This window comes from Notolepis coatsorum, assembly GCF_963971535.1.
Source record: "Notolepis coatsorum genome assembly, chromosome: 9".
Lineage (NCBI taxonomy): Eukaryota > Metazoa > Chordata > Actinopteri > Aulopiformes > Paralepididae > Notolepis > Notolepis coatsorum.
This window is the reverse complement of record NC_140173.1, coordinates 11,011,831-11,033,049: the sequence shown is the minus strand read 5'-3', so window position 1 is coordinate 11,033,049 and position 21,219 is coordinate 11,011,831. Positions and strand designations below refer to the sequence as shown.

General features: G+C 44.9%; 1 protein-coding gene across 1 annotated transcript in view; it reads right to left on the bottom strand.

The window, feature by feature from the left end:
* Positions 1-3,311: 3,311 nt before the first annotated feature.
* mcu (mitochondrial calcium uniporter) overlaps positions 3,312-21,219 on the bottom strand; it is a 54,221-nt gene continuing 36,313 nt past the window's right edge. The window contains exons 4-7 of the mRNA XM_084321481.1: positions 21,082-21,219; positions 15,886-16,089; positions 12,921-13,037; positions 3,312-8,638 (exon numbers count right to left, since the gene is read on the bottom strand). The exon at positions 21,082-21,219 is cut by the window's right edge and continues 23 nt beyond it. Coding sequence (XP_084177607.1) covers positions 8,558-8,638; positions 12,921-13,037; positions 15,886-16,089; positions 21,082-21,219 — 540 coding nt within the window. The 3' untranslated portion in view covers positions 3,312-8,557. The remainder of the gene's footprint in view (positions 8,639-12,920; positions 13,038-15,885; positions 16,090-21,081) is intronic.

Genomic DNA, 21,219 nt, shown 5'->3' with positions numbered 1-21,219 from the left:
CCCTGAAGTTACCAAGTAGTATTTATGACCGGAGAGCTGATGTGAATGGTTTTTCACACGTACAGTAGTAAGCTTGTTGCTTACATCTCTCACAACACGTGAACACAGCATCATACTGCCAGAGTTGCTGTAGGTAGGGGTTTGATTCCCATTGGCTTCACCCATACAAAAATGCACGTATGGGGGATTTTCTATTGACTGATTGGGACCAACATCTTTTGAATTGATCCAGTATTGAGTGGGATAACATCAGGAAGCGGCCACAAACCGGCCTGCAATATACTGTAATGTTTTGGGGCAAGTGTGCCCGTCAAAGAACCCGTCCATCAAAAGAGCTCAGTTTTTGGCTCAGAGGAGCCTAAAGTATCAACGATTATATCAATCCACTTCTGGATCAATTCAAATGATTTAGGTCCCCATGAGTTGTTTGGTTACACTCCAAATAATAGAAAAATAGCGTGCAGGTTAATAAATACTGGGGTTAGCCTTCACGTTATTTCGGTATACTAAATATGTACTGAATGTTTTTTCATGATGCACTAAGTATTATTGAGACACAACATGTAGACTCCTTCCAGGCCGTGTATATTATCTACACAGGAAGTCCTGAAGACACAGGAAGGACTGGAGGCCAAGGAGAACCGGGTCAAGGCCCCGAGAGGCTGCTAGTTGTAAACAAAATACTGCTCAAGTTAAAAAAAAAACGCAAGTATGTGGTACATTTTGTAATTCAGTATCAAATCATGCAAGTACGTGCAGAATATCATGTCGCCGTATTCGTTACGTCCCTCTGTCCCTCCTATCCTGTGTGTGCGTGTCTCTCTCTCGGCGACCGTTGGTGGCAGTGAAAGGGTAAAGGGCCGTCAGGCTCCCAGCTGTGAATCGTCTACTCATCAGTTCCTCTGCCATAGACCCTAAGTTCCAGTCGGTTCACCACTTCGGTGTCAGTTCGTAATCTCTGTCTCAGGCCCCGTTTAGACGGAAACGCTAGCAGGTGAATCCGCAAAAATATTTTTGCTGATGTGCCTTTCGTTTATACGGAAACGGCGTTTTTACGGGGTGAAACCGCAAAAAAGTGAGACTACCTTCCAGGGTGGAATTCCTAGAAACGCAAAAGCTTTGCGATCTCATCTAAACTATCAAAACGTATAAATCTGTTAAAACGATGTCGAACGGGTTGTCACGGCTCTGGTCGCGCGTACTGCTTACGTCACAGGTAGCAGGTATGCGCCAGTAGCCGAGACGTAAACAAAGCAATTATGTCTGACTTATATCAACGGAGATCACCTGAAGGCTACATTGGCAGTACTTTTAACCCTTTCACTGCCACACGACAGAAGGTTACCCCCTTTACTATCACACAACCGGCTGTCGTGTGGCAGTGAAAGGGTTAAATACACAAGAATCTGTCCCGCGGTGTGAGTGGACACACTGTCTGTGAGTGACTCTGCGTTGGTCCAATCACATTCCCCATCCACAGTCTGCGAATCAGAGGCAGAGTAGGGCGGGTCTTCACAGCACGTCATGTGACATATGCGCCAATCGTGTGACAGCGGGGCTCCGTCGTCCCGAGTCGTTACAGCGTCGTCTGCACGGAGAATTTCACCCCAAAACGCTCGTCTAAACGTAAAATTAAAAGTGAAACCGCAAGATGACTTTTGCGGTTTCTGTTCACAAAACGCTCGTCTAAACGGGGCCTCATTCTGCCTGAACCTGGAAGCGTGTATGCCTTCTACGACGGAACTGCGTTTCTGCGTTCGAGTTTTGCGCTCTGATTGGCCAGGTCATGTGACATGTGCGCCAATCGTGGGACAGCAAGTTCTGCGCCTATTTCCGGGTCTAACAGCCTGCAAACTACCTGGCGTTCTATCGCCCTGCTCTAAGACAAACTCTAACCTTAACCAACTTCGAAAGAGTGCCTAAGCTTAACCGTCGGAATCAGGGCAGGCGTTCTATCGCCATGCTCTAAAACAAACTCTAACCTTGGTCAGAATTTGGTCAGAATTTATTGAAAGGATAGCCCCTTGAGATGCAGCATCTCATTTTAGAGGGGGTCCTTAACCAACTTCGAACGAGCGCCTAAGCTTAACCAGTGTAGAAACTTGCGGTCCCACGATTGGGCGTACATGTCACATGACCAGAAATGACCTGGCCAATCAAAGATGCGGAAACGCAGTTCTGTTGTAGAAGGCATTCAGGCAACCTGGACCCCTGCTCACCCTGGACCCCTGCAGCAGCCTGCTCTACCTCCTCTCACCCTGGACCCCTGCCTGCTCTACCTCCTCTCACCCTGGACCCCTGCAGCAGCCTGCTCTACCTCCTCTCACCCTGGACCCCTGCCTGCTCTACCTCCTCTCACCCTGGACCCCTGCAGCAGCCTGCTCTACCTCCTCTCACCCTGGACCCCTGCCTGCTCTACCTCCTCTCACCCTGGACCCCTGCAGCAGCCTGCTCTACCCCCCTCTCACCCTGGACCCCTGCAGCAGCCTGCTCTACCTCCTCTCACCCTGGACCCCTGCCTGCTCTACCTCCTCTCACCCTGGACCCCTGCTCTACCTCCTCTCACCCTGGACCCCTGCCTGCTCTACCTCCTCTCACCCTGGACCCCTGCCTGCTCTACCTCCTCTCACCCTGGACCCCTGCCTGCTCTACCTCCTCTCACCCTGGACCCCTGCCTGCTCTACCTCCTCTCACCCTGGACCCCTGCCTGCTCTACCTCCTCTCACCCTGGACCCCTGCCTGCTCTACCTCCTCTCACCCTGGACCTCTGCCTGCTCTACCTCCTCTCACCCTGGACCCCTGCCTGCTCTACCTCCTCTCACCCTGGACCCCTGCCTGCTCTACCTCCTCTCACCCTGGACCCCTGCTCTACCTCCTCACACCCTGGACCCCTGCCTGCTCTACCTCCTCTCACCCTGGACCCCTGCTCTACCTCCTCACACCCTGGACCCCTGCTGCAGCCTGCTCTACCTCCTCTCACCCTGGACCCCTGCCTGCTCACCCCCCTCTCACCCTGGACCCCTGCCTGCTCTACCTCCTCTCACCCTGGACCCCTGCCTGCTCTACCTCCTCTCACCCTGGACTCTAGTCCCCCCCCCCCCCCCCCCCCACACTCCACCGCGCCCCAGGCCCGCTCTGCTCCACTAGATTGGATCACATGCTCTCAGCCCTCTGTTTTCTGCGTCTGGGTCTCTGGTCTGGCACCTTAACCTCATGTCCATCTCTCAGTGCGTGAACTCGGTACAGCTGTAGAAGTTATTATTATTTACACAACCAACCTCCGAATACGAAATAAAAGTGCCGGGACCAACCGCTTCCAAAAACTGGATAAGGATTTTTTTTTATTGATAACTGAATTACATTTCTCTTTTATACATATTTCATAAATGATACAGGATTTTACATTTTCTCTTTTTTTTGCCAACATTACAGCATCAGAAAAAAAGAAACCCAAAGAAAATAGACCAAAAAGAAAATAAAGAAAGAGGTCAGAATGGAATACAGATCATTGCAGTCTATATTCTGTGTCACTCTTTAGGCATTTTTGAATTTTGAATTTTTTTATTGTAAGTGCACACAAAACAAGATAAAAATCCCCCCCGCCCCCAAATAAACATAACGTCATTAAAACATATAATAAATGTATTTGGAACGGGGGGGGGGCAGAAAAACAACATGAGGGTGAATAATAATAAAAAGGGGGGGGGGGGGTGAAGTAAAACAAAAAAAAGTGTGGGTAGGGGGGGTCACTCCCCCGACATGCTAAGGGTGAGTGGCACCCGGCCCCTCCCTTTTGGACTCCGGGCCCTGGGATCGGAGTGACTCAGGGGGGTCAAAGGTCAAAGGGGGGGCCATAAAGATCTCTTATAAAAAGATGCCCAGAGGATGGAGGGCCGGCTTTCCATCTATCAGGAGACGAACAGTTAAGATACCGGTTGCATGTCTGGACCGGGGGGCCGGAGGAGGACGAGGAGAGGGTGTGGGGGTGTTAGGTGTTACAGGACTCGACAAGAATGTCGGTGCGTGTTATTTGGTGGAAGGGTGAAGTTGGGGTGCAATTGGTTGGCTGGGATTGAGCCGGATTTTTGGCAGAACAGATTATAAAACACGGCGAGACGTCGCCATGTCCCCGTTTTGGCCCTTTTTACCCCAATTCTTTTTTTTAAACGACTAGGAATCTCTACAAACAACATTCTTTTTAAATTATCTTTGCAGTTTTTTCTCTTTTTTTGATAAATCATCTTTTTATTTTTTACATAACCCCCCCCCCCATGTAAACATACATTCATGCAACACCCGTTTTTATAATAAAGTTTCCTATATTTGATATATTTTTATATAAAAAAAAAAAAAACTAAACAAAAAATAATGAAAAAGAGAGAGAGAGAGAAAAAAGAGCAACAAAAGATGACTGGTGTGATGAACGGGCGACGATGAGGAGAGGCGTTTCATCGTTGAGCGACAGCACGTTACCGGCGCTCACCTCGCGCTCCGCCGCTCTACAGCGTATCGGTGTGTGTGGCCCACAGTGGGGGAGGACGAGGTGTGTGTGGGGCCCCCAGTGGGGGAGGGAGAGGTGTGTGTGGGGCCCCCAGTGGGGGAGGGAGAGGTGTGTGTGGGGCCCACAGTGGGGGAGGGAGAGGTGTGTGTGGGGGAGGGAGAGGAATTTAAAGCTATTGAGCTCTACGAGGTAAACTCTGATTTATACCTCTTATGGATTGGGAGCGATTAAGGGGTAGGGGGGGGGGGCTAAGGGTTGACAGATATCTTGCGTTCCAGTACACTCACATACACACATCCCAAATCTATACATTATTCTGATCTCTTACCAGTGTTCTCACTGTTTTCCAAAAATTACACCATCCTCAACCATCTTCCCAGCATCACTTACTAAGGATGGAATCAAGATGAACCTTTCATAACCCATGATATGTTTTCTCTTACGGCCAAAGATAGATATTTACCCATATCAATACGATGTGGTCTGTATATATATATTCTGGGGGGAAAGGTTCATACAGTAATCTAATTTTGAAAGCGATGACACATGAAAACATTGTAGAATGGAAAAGAATCAGTCTTTATTTCTGTTTCAGTGCACACAGGTGGACAGAGAAATAATAATCATTGGTTGTTATCATCATCTGCCCGGTTCTGCTCAGTGTTACTGATGACGACGATAAAATATCATCAGGAGATATATTTTTGGCGACACACATATCTGCCCAGTTTTGCTTATCAGACAAATAAAGGTAAATCACCGATGTCGGCCGGTACGATATGGTCGGCAATGTATATATATATATATATATATGGTACCATTTCAATATCAGTTCTATACCATTTATATTCTCTACCATCCACAAAAAAAAGGCACCATTTCCCCACACACAAGAACACACACTGGGCCAAATCCTGACTCCAGATCCACACGGGGAACTCCGGGGCTTCACATAAATCATGCATTTCATCGAAAACGTGGCAAATCCGCACACGGGAGGATTCAGCCCGCGGTAGGATTGATGGTAGGATTCAGCCCGCGGCATGCATGCACACACACACACACACACACACACACACACACACAGCAAATTAACACGGGATGATCTTGTACTGGTGTCTCTACCCGGGGGCGTTTTGTTGGGACATGTTGGGGATGTCAGCTCATTGTGCTTCCCCTCGCCACAGAGTGACCCATAGTGTCGGTTCAGAGCGTAAAGTCTGGCCTTCGAGACCAACCCGTTACTCCAGGACCACGGGAGCCCTAGGAAGAGTGGATTCCACAGGCTTCCATGGAGTCAGAGCGAGAGAGAGAGAGAGAGAGAGAGAGAGAGAGAGAGAGAACATCCCGGCCTCTTCATAAACATAAACCAAACGGGAGAGGACAAAGAGTCACCCAATGATGAAAAAATAAAGATATGGCTTTCCATTGTCTGCAGAAAAGAATATCGGGGGGGGGGGGGGGGGGGGGGGGGGGGGTGTCGGGGGATTATGAGTCTGAGCCAGATGTGGCAACAAAAGGAAAGGATTCCAATGAATGTATAAAATTGCAACAATGCTCCTATACACATTCACATGTTTCTACTGAGGGCATACCATAGCATGCAGTCTACCCTGCCTTACCATCCAGCGAGCGGGGAGCAATACGACCACCGTGGGAGGAGAGATCTCGCACGTCCGGATGGAAGGAGGAGAGAGAGAGGAAAAACCCTGAATACCACAATGTAGTTTGAAAATATGTGCTGTTGTTTGGGAGCAACCTTGTTGAGCGGTCACTACGCTCTGCGTTTTTTCTTAACGGCGGACGGAGTGTTGTGAAATAACGGCGTGACCCTGCGCTCTGGGCGTTCGCTCGACCGTCGACCTTATGATTATTGTAGTTTTGACTCAGCTGGGAAAAAACACATGACATGCTGCTGAACTAAAAGGCTGTTAGCGACAACAAGATCCTGCTAATTGGTTTTGACTATGTGTGATACATGATATTAACTCGAGTGATAATATAGTCTTGCATATGTACGAGTTACTCGATTCTCCCAAATGTACGCATAACAAGGCTTTATCGTTTTATCGCAATGCCCTTCTTATACAGACGCGAAAACTTGCGAAAAAACCCAATTGTTTTCAATCTACGGTAGGTTTCATTCATATATTACATTTAGCATCTTCCAAAACGAGGTCATTGTAAACACATTCATATTTTTTTGAAGCATTCAGTCAAAGAATCATATACGTCCCTTTTTTAAACATTTGTACAAACGGATTACAAATGAATTGGGGAAGTCGCACGTCACATGGAGGTACACAAACTCTATCGTCTTTAGACTACCATCGTACACGACGCCGGAACCGCGTAAAAAAAATAATATAATTATGCTCATCTCAACGTTTTAGAATCAAAGCCCCCCGCCCCCGATCTCTGTTGCCGTTGGTTCTGCCCGAGAGGTCCACTGCAGGGTCATGTTGTTCACGTCCTGTGGGTATCCGAGGTGATCGCTGTAGGGGTTTGCGAGTTACCCGCGGAACTGGCGCTGTTGCGTGTAAACCTCGTACCGTACAGATTCTCTGTGATTTTTCCGTGTTATTTTGACCTCCGAGACCCATTAAAATCCCGTTGTACCATTTAAAATAAAATACCACACGGGTGTTAATGGGAATCTTTAAAAGGTTTCCACCCGACATCGACCATGCAAGGCTCTTCAGGTCAAGGCTGTATAGTATATTATGAGGTGTGTGAGTGAAATATTATCGTGGTTAACGGCAGAATTATTCAGGAGAGTCCCTCCCCCACTGGAGAAAGAAAAAGAAAAGAAAACTAGCCTCCGTTCATTTTGATTGTATATTCTATTATATAATATTTATATATTTTTTTCCATAACAAATATAACTATGGCTTTCAAAATAAAAAGTGCCAAAATATTTTTTGGAATAAAAGAACACACAGTGATGTTTTTGTCGTTACTAGTACTTTCATATTTTTTTTCTTTTTTTTATATATTATATTAGGGCCGACCAGGAGGGGGCGGGGCCCGGCAGGCTACCAGACGCAAACAGGAAGTGGAAGGAGGCGACGTCACCAGACGCCCCTCCTCCCTCCCGTCCTGCTGAAGGCCGTGGCAGGCTCCCGATGAAGCAGGCAGGGTAGCTCTCCATCGCCCCCCGGAGGGAGGGAGGGAGGGAGGGGTGGGGGAAGGGGGTGCGTGGCCCAGGGAGGGCAGGGGGAGGAGGAGGAGGAGGAGGAGGGGGTCCTTGTAAACTTTGATTGGTGGGATAGAGCCCCTCCCTGGAGCATCGCCCCCGGCCCAAGGAGAGTGTGCGTGTGCATGTGTGCATGTGTTTATACAGTTAGACTGCGTGGGGGGGGGCAGGACAATGCCGATGTGTGGCTGGGGCGGGGGGGGGGGGGGGGGGGGGCTTTGGTGTCCCAGTGTGTCCCCACAGGATGGACCCCGTCACACACACCCACACACACACGCACACACGCACTCTGCTGCCCCTCTGCATAGTCCCTTTACGTCCTGGGCGTGACCCCTCCCCTTAACACCCGGGGGGGGGGGGGGGGGGGGTCCTTGCAGGCTGTCCCTCTTGGAGTCCTGAGGGGTTGCCATAGCGCCCCCGGTTTCATTCCAATATCATCATCTTCATCATCAACAACATAATCATCATCTTCATCATGTGAGAGAGAGAGAGAGAGAGAGAGAGAGAGAGGAGAGAGAGAGAGAGAGAGAGAGAGAGAGAGAGAGAGGGATCGGTATCTGTTCCGTCTTGTCGACCTCCTGTCCTCGTTCGCTTTGCAAATTCCACTGGAGTTTTCAGTCGGGAAAATAAAAAACAACAGGAAAACAATAAAAAGAAGAAAAGGCAAAAACAAGAAATAACTCCAACCAGAGAGAGGAGGGGGGTGGACGGAGAGGGGGAGGGGGGAGGAGAGGGAGGGAGGGATGTAGGAGCTCAGAGAGGCGAGGAGGAGGTGGAGAGGGAGGGATGTAGGAGCTCAGAGAGGCGAGGAGGAGGAGGTGGTGAAGGTGAAGGAGGAGGTGGGCTGTCACTCTTCCCGTCAATCATTACTGCTATTCAACTGCTGCACTGGGAGCTGGAGCTGGAGGGGGTCTCTCAGACGCTTCAGATCTAACTCCACCTGAGAGAGAGAGAGTGAGAGAGAGGGAGAGAGAGGGAGGGAGAGAGAGGGAGAGAGAGAGAGAGAGAGAATAAATCAATAAGAATAAATCAGAAATAAATCAAATTACTACACAGCTAAAACAAAACTACATCACCGATTGGAAAACACAAACAAAAGCACAGAGCAAAATGCAGTGCTATCTGGCTCTAAAACGACAGTACACCATAGCAGATTATTTGAGCATGGTGACTGATCAACAACTAAAAAGAACCTTGACAAAATACAGACTGAGTGAGCACAGCCTCGCTGTTGAAAAGGGGAGGCACAGGAAAACCTGGCTTCCTGCAGAGCAAAGGCTATGCAGTCATTGCACCCTCAGTGAGCCTGAAACTGAGTGGCACTTCCTCACCAAATGTGAAAAATATAAATATATTAGAGAAATGCATTTAAAAAAAATTGAACTAATAACAAAAGGTTTTCTTGCACTACCAGATACAGGAAAACTACCAGTCCTACTAGGGGAGGACTCAACAAGCTGTGAGCTAGCAGCAGCCTATGTTGCTGCCTGCCATAGACTGAGGGACAGTGAGTGACAGTCACCTGACATGTTTATGCCGTAATATTTTATGTTCTATTTTATGATGATAATTTTTGTATGTACTATGACATTATTATGTGTTGTAATCCATGCTTATGTTATTAATCATCTGCTTTGGCAACATGTACAAGTTGCGTCATGCCAATAAAGCCACTTGAATTGAATTGAATTGAATTGAGAGAGAGAGAGAGAGAGAGAGAGAGAGAGAGAGAGAGACAGAGGGACAGAGTGAGACACAGAGAGAGAGAGAGAGACAGAGAGACACAGACACACAGAGAGATGGAGAGAGACACAGAGAGAGAGAGAGAGGGAGAGAGACACACAGAGAGAGAGAGACACACAGACACAGAGAGAGAGAGGAGTGTGTGAAATGTTGGGCTGTCTTCAATTTAAGACACAAATCTGTGAAATGTAATTTTCCCACATGCAATAATGCAGAAAAACCTAGTTTATTTTATCTAGAGTGTGCCTGGTGCCAGTGTATGATGCCTTGTGTATGCAAGGTTGGGTGCTACACAGTTGTGGTGAACACCACAGCTCACTGGGAGGGGGGGGGATAGGGTACCGTTTACCTCCACCATCTGTTCCCTCCCCTCGAGGTAAGATTGCATCCAGCTCACTGATAGACTATCAAAACCAATTGCTTTTAGCTTGTCAATCAGAATGGAGTGATTGACAGTGTTGAAGGCCTTTTGTAGGTCCAGCATGACCATGCCGCAGTATTTGCCCGCGTCCACCTCTTGTTTGATGTGGTCGGTCAAATAGAGAAGGCATGTATCAGTGGAGTGGGATGTTCTGAAGCCAGATTGGAATTCGAAGATTAGATTTTCTTCCGCAAGGTGCTTTTCAACCTGTTCGTATAAAATTTTTTCCATGACATTCGAGATGGAGGTACAGTAAGAATAGAAACAGGGCGGTAGTTGCCTGGGTCTAATTTGCTGCCCTTTTTGTGCAGGGGGGTTACTCTCGCAATTTTGAAGTCCTTGGGGACGTGTGTGATGACTGGGGTGATGGCGGCTGCTGAGTCTCTGAGGAATTTGGAGGGGATGTTGTCATGGCCAGTGGCCTTGTTAGGTTGGAGGGCGCTCAGTTTTTTGAGTAGCTCAGTTGTTGTTACCATTTCTAGTTTGAAATCGTCTTTGCGGACCCCTAGGTTTTTGTAGTATGCTACTATTTGTTCTACCCCATAATGCCCTGAGTGGGAAGGTAGTTTGTTTACCAGTGTTGTGGCTATGTTTGTGAAGAAAATGTTTAAGTAATTGGCCACATTCAGCGTGTTGTCCGTGTTTATGTTTATGTTTGAAAATCTGGTTTTAAGTTTTTTACTGCAGCCTAGTTGACTATTGAGTAATTTCCAAAGTTCACAGGGTTTATTTTTGTTTTCCTCAGTTTCGTCATTGATGAAATTCTTTTTAGCAGTTTTGATCATGGAGTTTACTTCATTTCTTAGTCTGTTTCTTTGCAGTTTGAGTTCAGTCACGTGGGCTTGGAGTTCACTGCTCGAGCTTTTGGTAAGTTTTGACTGACTTTTATGAAACTCAGAGCATTTTTTGTCTCTGGTTTTTATAGCGGTCAATATTTCGGAGTGCATCCACGGCTCAGCGCGATTTTTTACTCTGGTGGTTCTTAGGGGGGCCATGTTGTTTAGTATTGTTGAGAATTTCACCAACATCTAAGAAGGGAGATCCCCCCTTGAATGGCCCTTCTAAGGTTTCTCTCCTCCACACTGCCTGTGGAGCTTTTTCCCCTATTGTTAGGTTTTAGTGAGTTTTTCCTTACCTTCGCGTGGGGTATGTCTGGGAGTGCTTGCATTCTTTAATTTTTTATTTGAATTTTTTGCATTCATCTAAAAATGTTTGGACCTTATGGTGTTCTTGTTCTGTTCTTGACTTATTGTTATGTTTTCTTCTTGACTTGTTTAAAGAAGACCTGTACGGCCCATGGGGACATTAATGTGTGTTGTCGGGCCTTATAAATAAATTTGATTTGATTTGATTTTGGTTTTGAAACCAAGCCATGTTTCTTCAACTAGTGTACCACTGAGCTCTTCTGACCAGTCCAGACCCTCCAGATCAAGGTTAAAGGCCTCGCTAGAGTAGGTTTTGAGGTCTCTAGATGTGACTGTTTTGTGACAGCCAGCCTTTTGTTTTAGCTTTTTGCGGGTACAGAATATCATAATGATCGCTTAACCCGCATGCTATAACCCCTTTATTGGAGATCTTGGACTTGTCAGAGGTCAGGATGAGGTCAATGGTAGTCTGAGTTGAATCACACACTCTTGTGGGTTGGGTGATTAGCTGGCTGAGGCCGTGCAGATCACAAAACCTACTGAATGACTTGAAGACGGGTGCTGCTTTTCGTTGCATATCCGTGTTCCAGTCTCCAATAAGAATTTTGTCTACATCCTCAACTCCAGCTAAACACCCGTCAAGTGTATCATAAAAGCCAATATGATCTGGCGGTCTGTAGATTGAGCCAACTAGTAGGGATTTCGCCCTTTCGAATAGGATTTCCACCCATAGTTTCAATTGATTCATGATTCAGGTCAGTTCTGTTGATGAATTTGGTGTCTTTATGCATGTACATACAGACACCACCTCCCTGTTTGTTCCTATCATTCCTGATTATTGAGTAGTTCTCAATCTCTATCTCTGGATCTTTTACAGAATCGTCAAGCTTAGTTTCTGAGAAGCACAATATGTTTGCCTTACCATTAATGAATAATTGTTTGATTTCATCCAATTTGTTTTTTAGGCTGTTTATGTTGAGGTGGAAAATGTTCAGTCCATTAGAGTTGGTTATTTCATTGATGTTGTCCGGTTCGAAGTATTGTTCATTTGTGATCTGTTCCTCTGTGTGGGGTGGGGGGGCTTTGTTGTCGTGGGTGGGAAGGGGGGGGGTTCCAGAGTCCTTTGTTCATGGTTGATTTCACTGTTAGCTAACAGGCTACTGTTGTTGTTTGATGAACGGTCCGGCGTCGTGCTGGGTGCCCTGGCTGCGATGAAACCTGGGTCCTTCCTTCGCGCTGCTGCCTCTCGTCTGCTCATCTGTAGCGGCTTTGGTGGAGTGACGTCACCGCTGCCATTGGTCGTGGTGTTATTGTTGTCCGTCGTTGCTTCTGTCTCCCGAGAGAAGCAAGTACAATACAAACATTGATTTTCTATTACACTTGCCGGTCGGGGGCATTTTCTTTCTTTTTCGGGATTCGCCGTCGTGAATAGCTGCAGCTTTAATGGCCGGATGTTTCCGCTCCGAGCCATTCAACAGGTGAAAAGTCACAATGGGACTGTAGACTTACGCTTTTGTTACTTTCCACCGCCGTCTCCTGACGATTCTGTGCTGAATTCAGGCACACGTCTGTAATCCACAGTATGGCGAGCAAGAAATGTGCAAATATCCTTGTTGATGTCCTTGTTGCCGTTTTGTGTTGTTGGTATCCATGGGAACAGCAAGAGCTGGGTATTTTGCGACCGTTCATGTCGAGATCCGTAATTAGTCTCTGATGACCCTGTTGTATTATAAGATGATGACTCTGTTGTATTATAAGCTGATGACTGTTGTATTATTGGCTCATACCCTGATGACTGTTGTATTATTGGCTCATACCCTGATGACTCCGTTGTATTATTGGCTCATACCCTGATGACTCTGTTGTATTATTGGCTCATACCCTGATGACTCCGTTGTATTATTGGCTCATACCTCTGCAATATCATCCTTCAGTTTGTTGTATTCCTCAACGTCAAAGTGTGTCCTCTTCACTCCCTTATGGAAGAAGAGGAGGTACTGTCGGTCTCTGGCGTCTGGGTACATGTACTCCTGCAAGCAGAGACAAGAGACAGCATTACTAGAAGAACAGTAGAGCTGTGAATCTTCACTGGCCTCACGATTCGATTACGATTCAGCTGTCCACGATTCGATTCGCTTCTACGATGCATCTCGATGCAGCTCAATAATATATTACATCCTCAATTTTATAATCTATATAACTGCACATGGCTACTTTTTCATCAATTAATACAAGCAGTTGGATAAATTAACTCTTTTATTTAGAAAGTTCTTAAATCAGAATGTCAAAATTAATGTCTTTACTAGTGTTGTTGCACGATACACCAATACTAGAAAGGTATCTCGATACCCAGCTGTTAAACGGTTCAATACTCCATTTTATTGGTATCGATACTTTTAGAATAGCCTGATGCTGTATTTTCTATGAGTTGAGTGGATGCATGACCGGAGCACTAGCTTTGCGTAGTGGGCAGATATCGCTGAATGTCTTATTTCCTAATATAACGTTTCTGATGGACGTTTGGATTAAACCAAGTTGTATGCAGTGATGAACGGTCTTTCCCAGCAGAACACAAGTTACACAGGTCGTTAACGTTAGATAGCAGGAGCTGTCTGCCAACAAAGATGTTGTTTCAACAAACATATTCACAAAATGGATTACCAAACGTTATAAAACGTTATCTTATTACATACTACATATGTCTAACTTTTACTAACCAATGTGACCGCAGCAATATGCGCAAATGTTCTACATTATATCTGTAAATGTGTGCTATGTGCCTAAAGTCAGCGCAAGCATTTCACTTGCGTTTGATGACCTAAACTAACATTAGCAGCTCTTTTTTATTTTATTTTATTTTATTTTTTATTTTATAGTTAGTAGGCTATAATATTCTATTATGTATGATGCAGAATTGTCCGCATCGCGCTGCATCTTAGAATTGAGAGATTTCCACACCCCTAAAGAACAGGCAGCAATAATGGAAAGAGCTGGGGACATTCAATTTTTTTTTATCCACTTTTTCTCCCATTTTCTATATTTTCTCCCATCCCAATTTCGTATTATCCAATTCAACCCTCCCCTGTCACGGACGCTGTTTCTTGCCTCCCACAAGCCGGCTGCAATGTGGACTAAGTCATACATAGCACAAGTCCCCTCCGGTACTTGAGGTAACAGCAGTCGCATCTTTTCACCTGCGCAGCTCGATCTCTCAGTGGCGAGGAGTAACGCGTGGGAGGCTCACGCTGCCCCCGACACTTCCTGATTCTACTGCGCAGGCGCACCAACCGACCTGTAGGAGTCGCTGTCCACAACGCCCGATCCCCACCCATCAGTTTCCCACCCCCTAATACGGCCAATGTGTATTAGTATGAACGACCAGCTAAACTGAAAGCAATGTGGAGCGCTGGGCTCGAACAGGCAAACCCAGCGTCTCAACATTTGTGGCGAGCGCCTTGCCCACTACGCCACGTAGCCGCCACATTTTACATTTATTTAACCTTTATTTACCCAGGCAAGCAAGTAAGAACAAATTCTTATTTTATTTATTGTCAAAAGTATGCATAATGTTGTGTTAATTCCACGACAAGAGATATGTAATGTTAATTACCTGAAATTATTCAGTTTTTTTTGGTGGGGGGGGGAACCCTGCATATATCGGTATCGGAAATTAAGAGTTGGACAATATCGGTATATCGGTAAAAAAGCCAACATCGAACATCCCTAGTAGGCTATAATATTCTATTATGTTCTGTCACTGCATCGATGCAGAATCGTCCGCATCGCGATGCATCTTAGAATCGAGAGATTTCCACACCCCTAAAGAACAGGCAGCAATAAGAGCTGGGGCATGCACACGCACACACACACACGCACACGCACACGCACAGAGGAAGAATGGCTAGTAACAGTAAATAGACCAAGGCAGTAATGGAAGAAGTACACAGTTGCTTTACTTATGTTGCAAGTAGAAATACCCAGAAAAGATAGTACTCTGGTAAAGGTCCTCCATTCAACATTCAGGGTATTTATTTGCCATAATGCGGTTAAGATCATACTTTGCTTTGAATTAAAAATTCAACTAAAAATAAAAGTACACATTCTATTATGTTTGTGTATATCCCAGTGCTTTGGATAATTATGTAAAAGGATTATATGTGCAGGTATGTACAGACAGGTGGATAGATATATATATATACGGTAAGAATAAATATACAGCACCAGTCAAAAGTTTGGACACTGAATGAGAAGGTACTATATATATATATATATATATACAGTATATACAGCCTTATTGTACATGCTATCATACAGAGTTATAATGCATATATGCATATAATGTATATCAGCTGTGAATGTAAATATACAATGTATATATGTGGTAAATATAAATATATAATGTATGCTGTAAATATAAAATATATAATGTATGCTGTAAAGATCAAATATATAATGTATATATGCGGTAAATATAATGTATATATGCGGTACATATAAATATATAATGTATATATGTGGTAAATATAAAGATATAATGTATATATGCGGTACATATAAATATATAATGTATATATGTGGTAAATATAAAGATATAATGTATATAATATATACATTATATCTTTATATTGACCACATATATACATTATGCTGTAAATATATAATGTATATATATGTGGTAAATATAAAGATATAAGGTATATAATATATACATTATATCTTTATATTGACCACGTATATACATTATGCTGTAAATATATAATGTATATATGTGGTAAATATAAAGATATAAGGTATATAATATATACATTATATCTTTATATTGACCACGTATATACATTATGCTGTAAATATATAATGTATATGTGCGGTATCTCTCACCTGGCGCGTCAGCACGAAGTAGGCGTACATGGCCATGGCTGTGCCGTAGGTGATGAAGTAGGTGACGGGCTCCATGATGTCCCAGGAGTACTCCCACCAGGTCAGCCGCGCCAGGATGCCAAACTGGGTGGCCATGTAGGCCATGCCCCCCCACAGCACCAGGGTGGTGCGTCGCTCCGCCTTCCTGCTCAGCTCGTCTTTGACCTGCACCAACCAACCAGACACCGTTACACATCAGCCAAGGGTGTCTGTGAAACAAGGGCATCCGTTATTTGAACCGACTCGCCGACTTTAGATAATGAAGTTTGAACATGTTGTTCCTCTGAAAATCTAAAAACAAAATGATGTGGTTGTTTGTCTGAGGTGAGGTTATATCAGAGATCAGCCATTTCATTTCTCCAAGGGCCAGACTTTTCCTAAGCAGACACAATGGGGGCTAGACTTTCAAATAAAAACATTCATTAGACCTAATTAGCCCATTATTGTTTCATATTTTTCACATTTTTGTTTTCATACTTACTGAATTAATGTTATTTTCATTAGCATATAGCCTGTGTGATTCCTAACATCTATACTGCAGCCAGCCATCAAGGGGCGATGGATATTTTGGCTTTTGAATTTTTTGTCAGGCAAGCACAACTGTCAACTGTCCGCCTAAAGTTGACACATTGTACCCATTCATGCATGGGATATGGCATAAGCTGCATTCCATTCATAAAATACTTCACCTGCCCTAGGCACGCACCCCAGGCATGCCCACGGCAAACAGTGCTGTCCATGGTTCTGAAACAACAGCACATGTATCTCTGCCAATAATTTAGTTGCTTTTGCTATTTTCCTATAGATACATAAAGCTTAATCAGAGGGGGCCAAAAAATACAATTAAGCCCTGGTGGCCATCCTAAATACCGGATGCACTTCTTTCCTTTATATTATATTCTGCAGGCCGGATGGGAAGCTTTGACGAGCAGGATGTGGCCCGCGAGCCGCCGGTTTGCGATCACGCTCATTTGATGACATGTACTGTATAAAAAAAAACTGATGGAGACAGCCTGTCATCGCTGGAGACATCGTCTGTCACAGGAGCCATTGAGAGGCAGAGGCAATAAGGCTTTACATTTACCAAACTGGTCTTTTATTAACACAGCAAACAGAAAGTACTTCCAAAACACTGGTCTACACTCAGACTAGGGCTGGGCGATATGGCCTACAAATAAAATCCCAGATTATTTTATTTTTTTATTCGATTTACGATTTTAATCGATTTTTTTCTCTTGAAAACTAGAAACACCAAGGAAATCATTCAAATAACCTTTGTTTTTATTTGACACAAAACAATTATCAAACCAAGATGAATGTCCCTATTGCAAACCTAACGTTCACCAATCCTCACTTTAAAAAAAAATTATAATAATATATATATAATATAAAAGGTTACTCTTGATCAAACAAAGATGAATGTCCCTATTGGGATTATTAGTGCAATAACTTGCTTTTTCACCAAACTTCACTTAAAACAAATAAAAGGTGCCTCTTGATAATCAAACAAGAATGAATTTCCCTATTGGCATTAATAAAGTGCAAATCTAACTTTCACCAAACATCACTTTTTGTAAAAATAAAAGGTGACTCTTGACATTTAGTTTTTTTTGAAAATCGATTTAAATTTTTCAAAATCATCCTAAATCATTCATTCGAATTAATCGATAATATCGATTAATCGCCCAGCCCTAACTCAGACCAAGTCATTGAGACAAACTGAAAAGAGCAAAAGACCCGTTAAGCATCCTGAGCCAATAGAGCACAACTGTGACACACTCTGTGATGCCCCGGGTGGGTCTGGCCAACGCCTCGTTATCTCTCCACCGCCTCTCCCACTGGTCCAGTGAACCACAGCTGTAGGTTTGACCTGCAAGCCAGGAACATATGGGCTATACGTACAGTATGGGCTATACGTACAGTAGCATATCAAAGCAATCGAAATTATGTTGAAAGACCAATCAGAGCAATCGAACAATGACGGGTGTCTCCAAAAGACACGCCATCGATTGACGCGACCATCTGTGGTGTTCTGTAGAGTGCTGTGTAGGGACTTTTTTTTTTAATTATCTTTTTCCCCCTCCTTCTTTTTCCGATTTTTCTCCCATCCCTCCTTTCCTGGTTGTTGCGCCCCCCCCCCTACTGTTGGTCCGGGAGGCCGGAGACTGTCACATGCTTTCCTCCGACACATGTGCAGCCAGCCGGCAGCCAGCCTGGCCGCGCAGATTCTCACCGGGAGAGTGTAACGTGTGGGAGGCCGCACTACCTCTCACCAGATCCTACCCTCGCTGTGCAGGCGCCCCGACCGAACTGTAGGGGTCGCTGTCCACAACGCCCAGGACCCACCCGCCAGCTTTCCCACCCTCTAATACTGCCAATTGTATTAGTGTGAACGGCCAGCCAAGCTGCTGTGTAGGGACTGTTGTATCATCATGGTTTAGCTTGTGTATCACAGTTGGTGGTGTGCATTTTTAAAGGTTGCCTAGCAACCAGAGAGTTTACAAGAAATACAACGGCGACACAAACCCAACCATACCATGCTAGACCATGGCTAGCCCCAGCCAGGCTGAACATAGCTAAAGGAGACAACACATTAGCACGGAGAGAGGCAACTCTGTGATTAGTTACTCTCAAAGCCAAAGGGAAACAAAAACCATAATATGCATTCAGCTGGGATGAAAAACAACAATAAGACCTGAAACTTCTCCAAGAGAAGCACTATTTCTTTTAAACCGCTTCCAAGGTCTATTCCTGGACTCTGTCCCTCCTGGCCAAGGTGTTATGGAGGTGCAATGCATCACAGTCCAACTCCCCCAGTATTTTAAAAAGGCTTTGTCCAGGTCAGTCAACAATCCATACCTACATTCAGCTGGGCTCCATATAGGTATATACTCAAAACATACTGTTGACCTTAAGTTCAAGTTTCAAGTTTCTTTAATAGTTGTCATACAGAAGTACAGAATACTTTTATACAAAATGCTTCTTTCTGTTACGCTCCAGAGACTGTGCTAGACAAAAGAAAAGTATGAAATAAAATAAGTATAGCATGTAAAAAATAGAATGTAAAAAATAGAAGTCACGTACGTAGACACAAGTGTTCAGTATGTACATATGTACAATGTTCAATGCAGAATAGAAGTAACTGAGTTATCATACAATATACTAATATACAATATACTAATTACAATATACTATATAGTGCAAAGCAGAAATGGGATGAGGTACAATTTAGGTACAATTTACAGTAAGGTGTACTGAGGTATGGGTTGTAGTGCAAATTCTTTGCCAATAAATATAAAGTGTGTTTGTGTGATCTAAAGTGTGGAGAGTGGGTGCTGCAGTGTGTTGCTTGTTTAAAGTGAGTGTGTGCGTGTGGATGTGTGTGCTGTGTGCATTTGATGGTTGTTGTTGCATAGTGTTATTGTTAGTTGAGCAGCCTGATGGCCTGAGGATAGAAGCTTCTTCTGAGTCTTTCTGTGCTTGCCATGAGACTCCGGTATCGCTTGCCTGACCGCAGCAGTTCAAATGGAGTTTAAATAGGAGTTTAAATGGAGTTTAAATGGAGTTTAAATAGGAGTTTAAATGGAGTTTAAATGGAGTTTAAATAGGAATGTTAGTTTGGGTGAAGAGACTGCTCAAGTCGTTCATGCCTATCTTAAAAGGTATGATTATACAAGCGGATCCGCTCCACTTCAACTGGACCCGAGCGGTTCTCCTGCCCCCTGGGGAATATGACTCTGAGCTCCGAGCCTTGACTTTTAGCCTTTATCTTATTTTCACACCAGCGCTCATATTCCTGCTGTGGTGCTTTTTTTTCATCTGGGAAAGTCTGGGAGTGTTGCATATATGGATTTTATTTTTATTTTCCCCCCTTCTTTTTCCGTTTTTCTCCCATCCCAATGTTAGTCGTTATGCCAATTCCCAATCCCCTTCCTGGTCGTTGCGCACTCTACCCCCCCTACCGTCGGTCCGGGAGGGTGGAGACTATCACATGCTTCCTCCGACACATGTGTACCCAGCCCACCGCTTCTTTTCACTATGCTCATCGGGAGCAGTTAGGGGTTCAGTGTCTTGCTCAAGGACACTTCAACACACCGCCCGGGAGGAACAGGAATCGAACCAGGAACCACCGGATTACCAGACTACTGCTCTACCTCCCGAGCCACTGTCCCCCCTACAGAAAACGTTTCATTCCACTAATTAACCCAAACCATGTTCACCACTGTCTTCATTCTATACTGTCTCTCGAGTAATTTGCCAAGCTCTTTTCAATATGTCTTACAATACCCTCAAATTAAAGGTGCTTGACTTGAAGAGTGACATCACCTTGAAGAGTGACATCACCTTGAAAAGTGACATCACCTTGAAGAGTGACATCACCTTTGTGAATCCATGATAAAGACCATGATGAAGTTAACAGAACTTTGTATGGTGATTTTTTACATACAAAGTAACGAATGTGGAGATGTTACGTGTGGGGTGTGTTTGTACCCTGATCAGGTGTTCCCAGTGTGATGTGTAATGTCTAGTTGTAGTTCCCTGTCCTGGTCTTGTAGTTCCCTATCGTTTCCCTCCCAGGTGTACCCATTTGTAATCAGCCCAGGTGTGTCTTGTCTCGTCATTCCCTTGTGTATAACTGTTCTGTCCTCCCCTATGCTGATCCTGTCTGTACAGTCCTGTGTTTTGTTTGTCGTTATTTTATGTTACTCCTTTTGGTTACAATCCATGGTAAATATAATTGCGCTCCTCTCCCGAGTCCTGACACCCCGTTATCTCGTCCCATGTCGCTTTAAGCAACCGAAGTGCAACGCTTAGCCTCTCCCTTCGCGTCATAACGAGCTGGCGGGTTTGGGGGCGGTGCTTGTAACCCGAGGATGTAAACGGTGCATTCATGCCCCCAGGTGAGGATGTAAACGGTGCATTCATGCCCCCAGGTGAGGATGTAAACGGTGCATTCATACAGCGCTTTTATCCAGCTTTACAATTGTTCCTCACATTTTATCCGTTCACTCACACATTCACACACCGACTGCAAGGTGCCGACCTGCTGCGACGAGAACCATAGTGGCTTCAGTCCGTCAGCCTGCCCTGGGGAAACGACACGCTATTTTTAACTTTTTATTTATTTATTTATTACTGCTACGAGTGCCGCCTGACCTTGTCTAGCGGGCGCAGTTGAGAGTTGAGGTCCTCCAGTCGTCCCATCAGCTCTCGTTCTTTGCTGAGCTGGTGCTCCTCGATGCGCAGCGTGGTATAGAGCTGCTGCACCAGGAACTTCACATCGTTCAGCCTCTC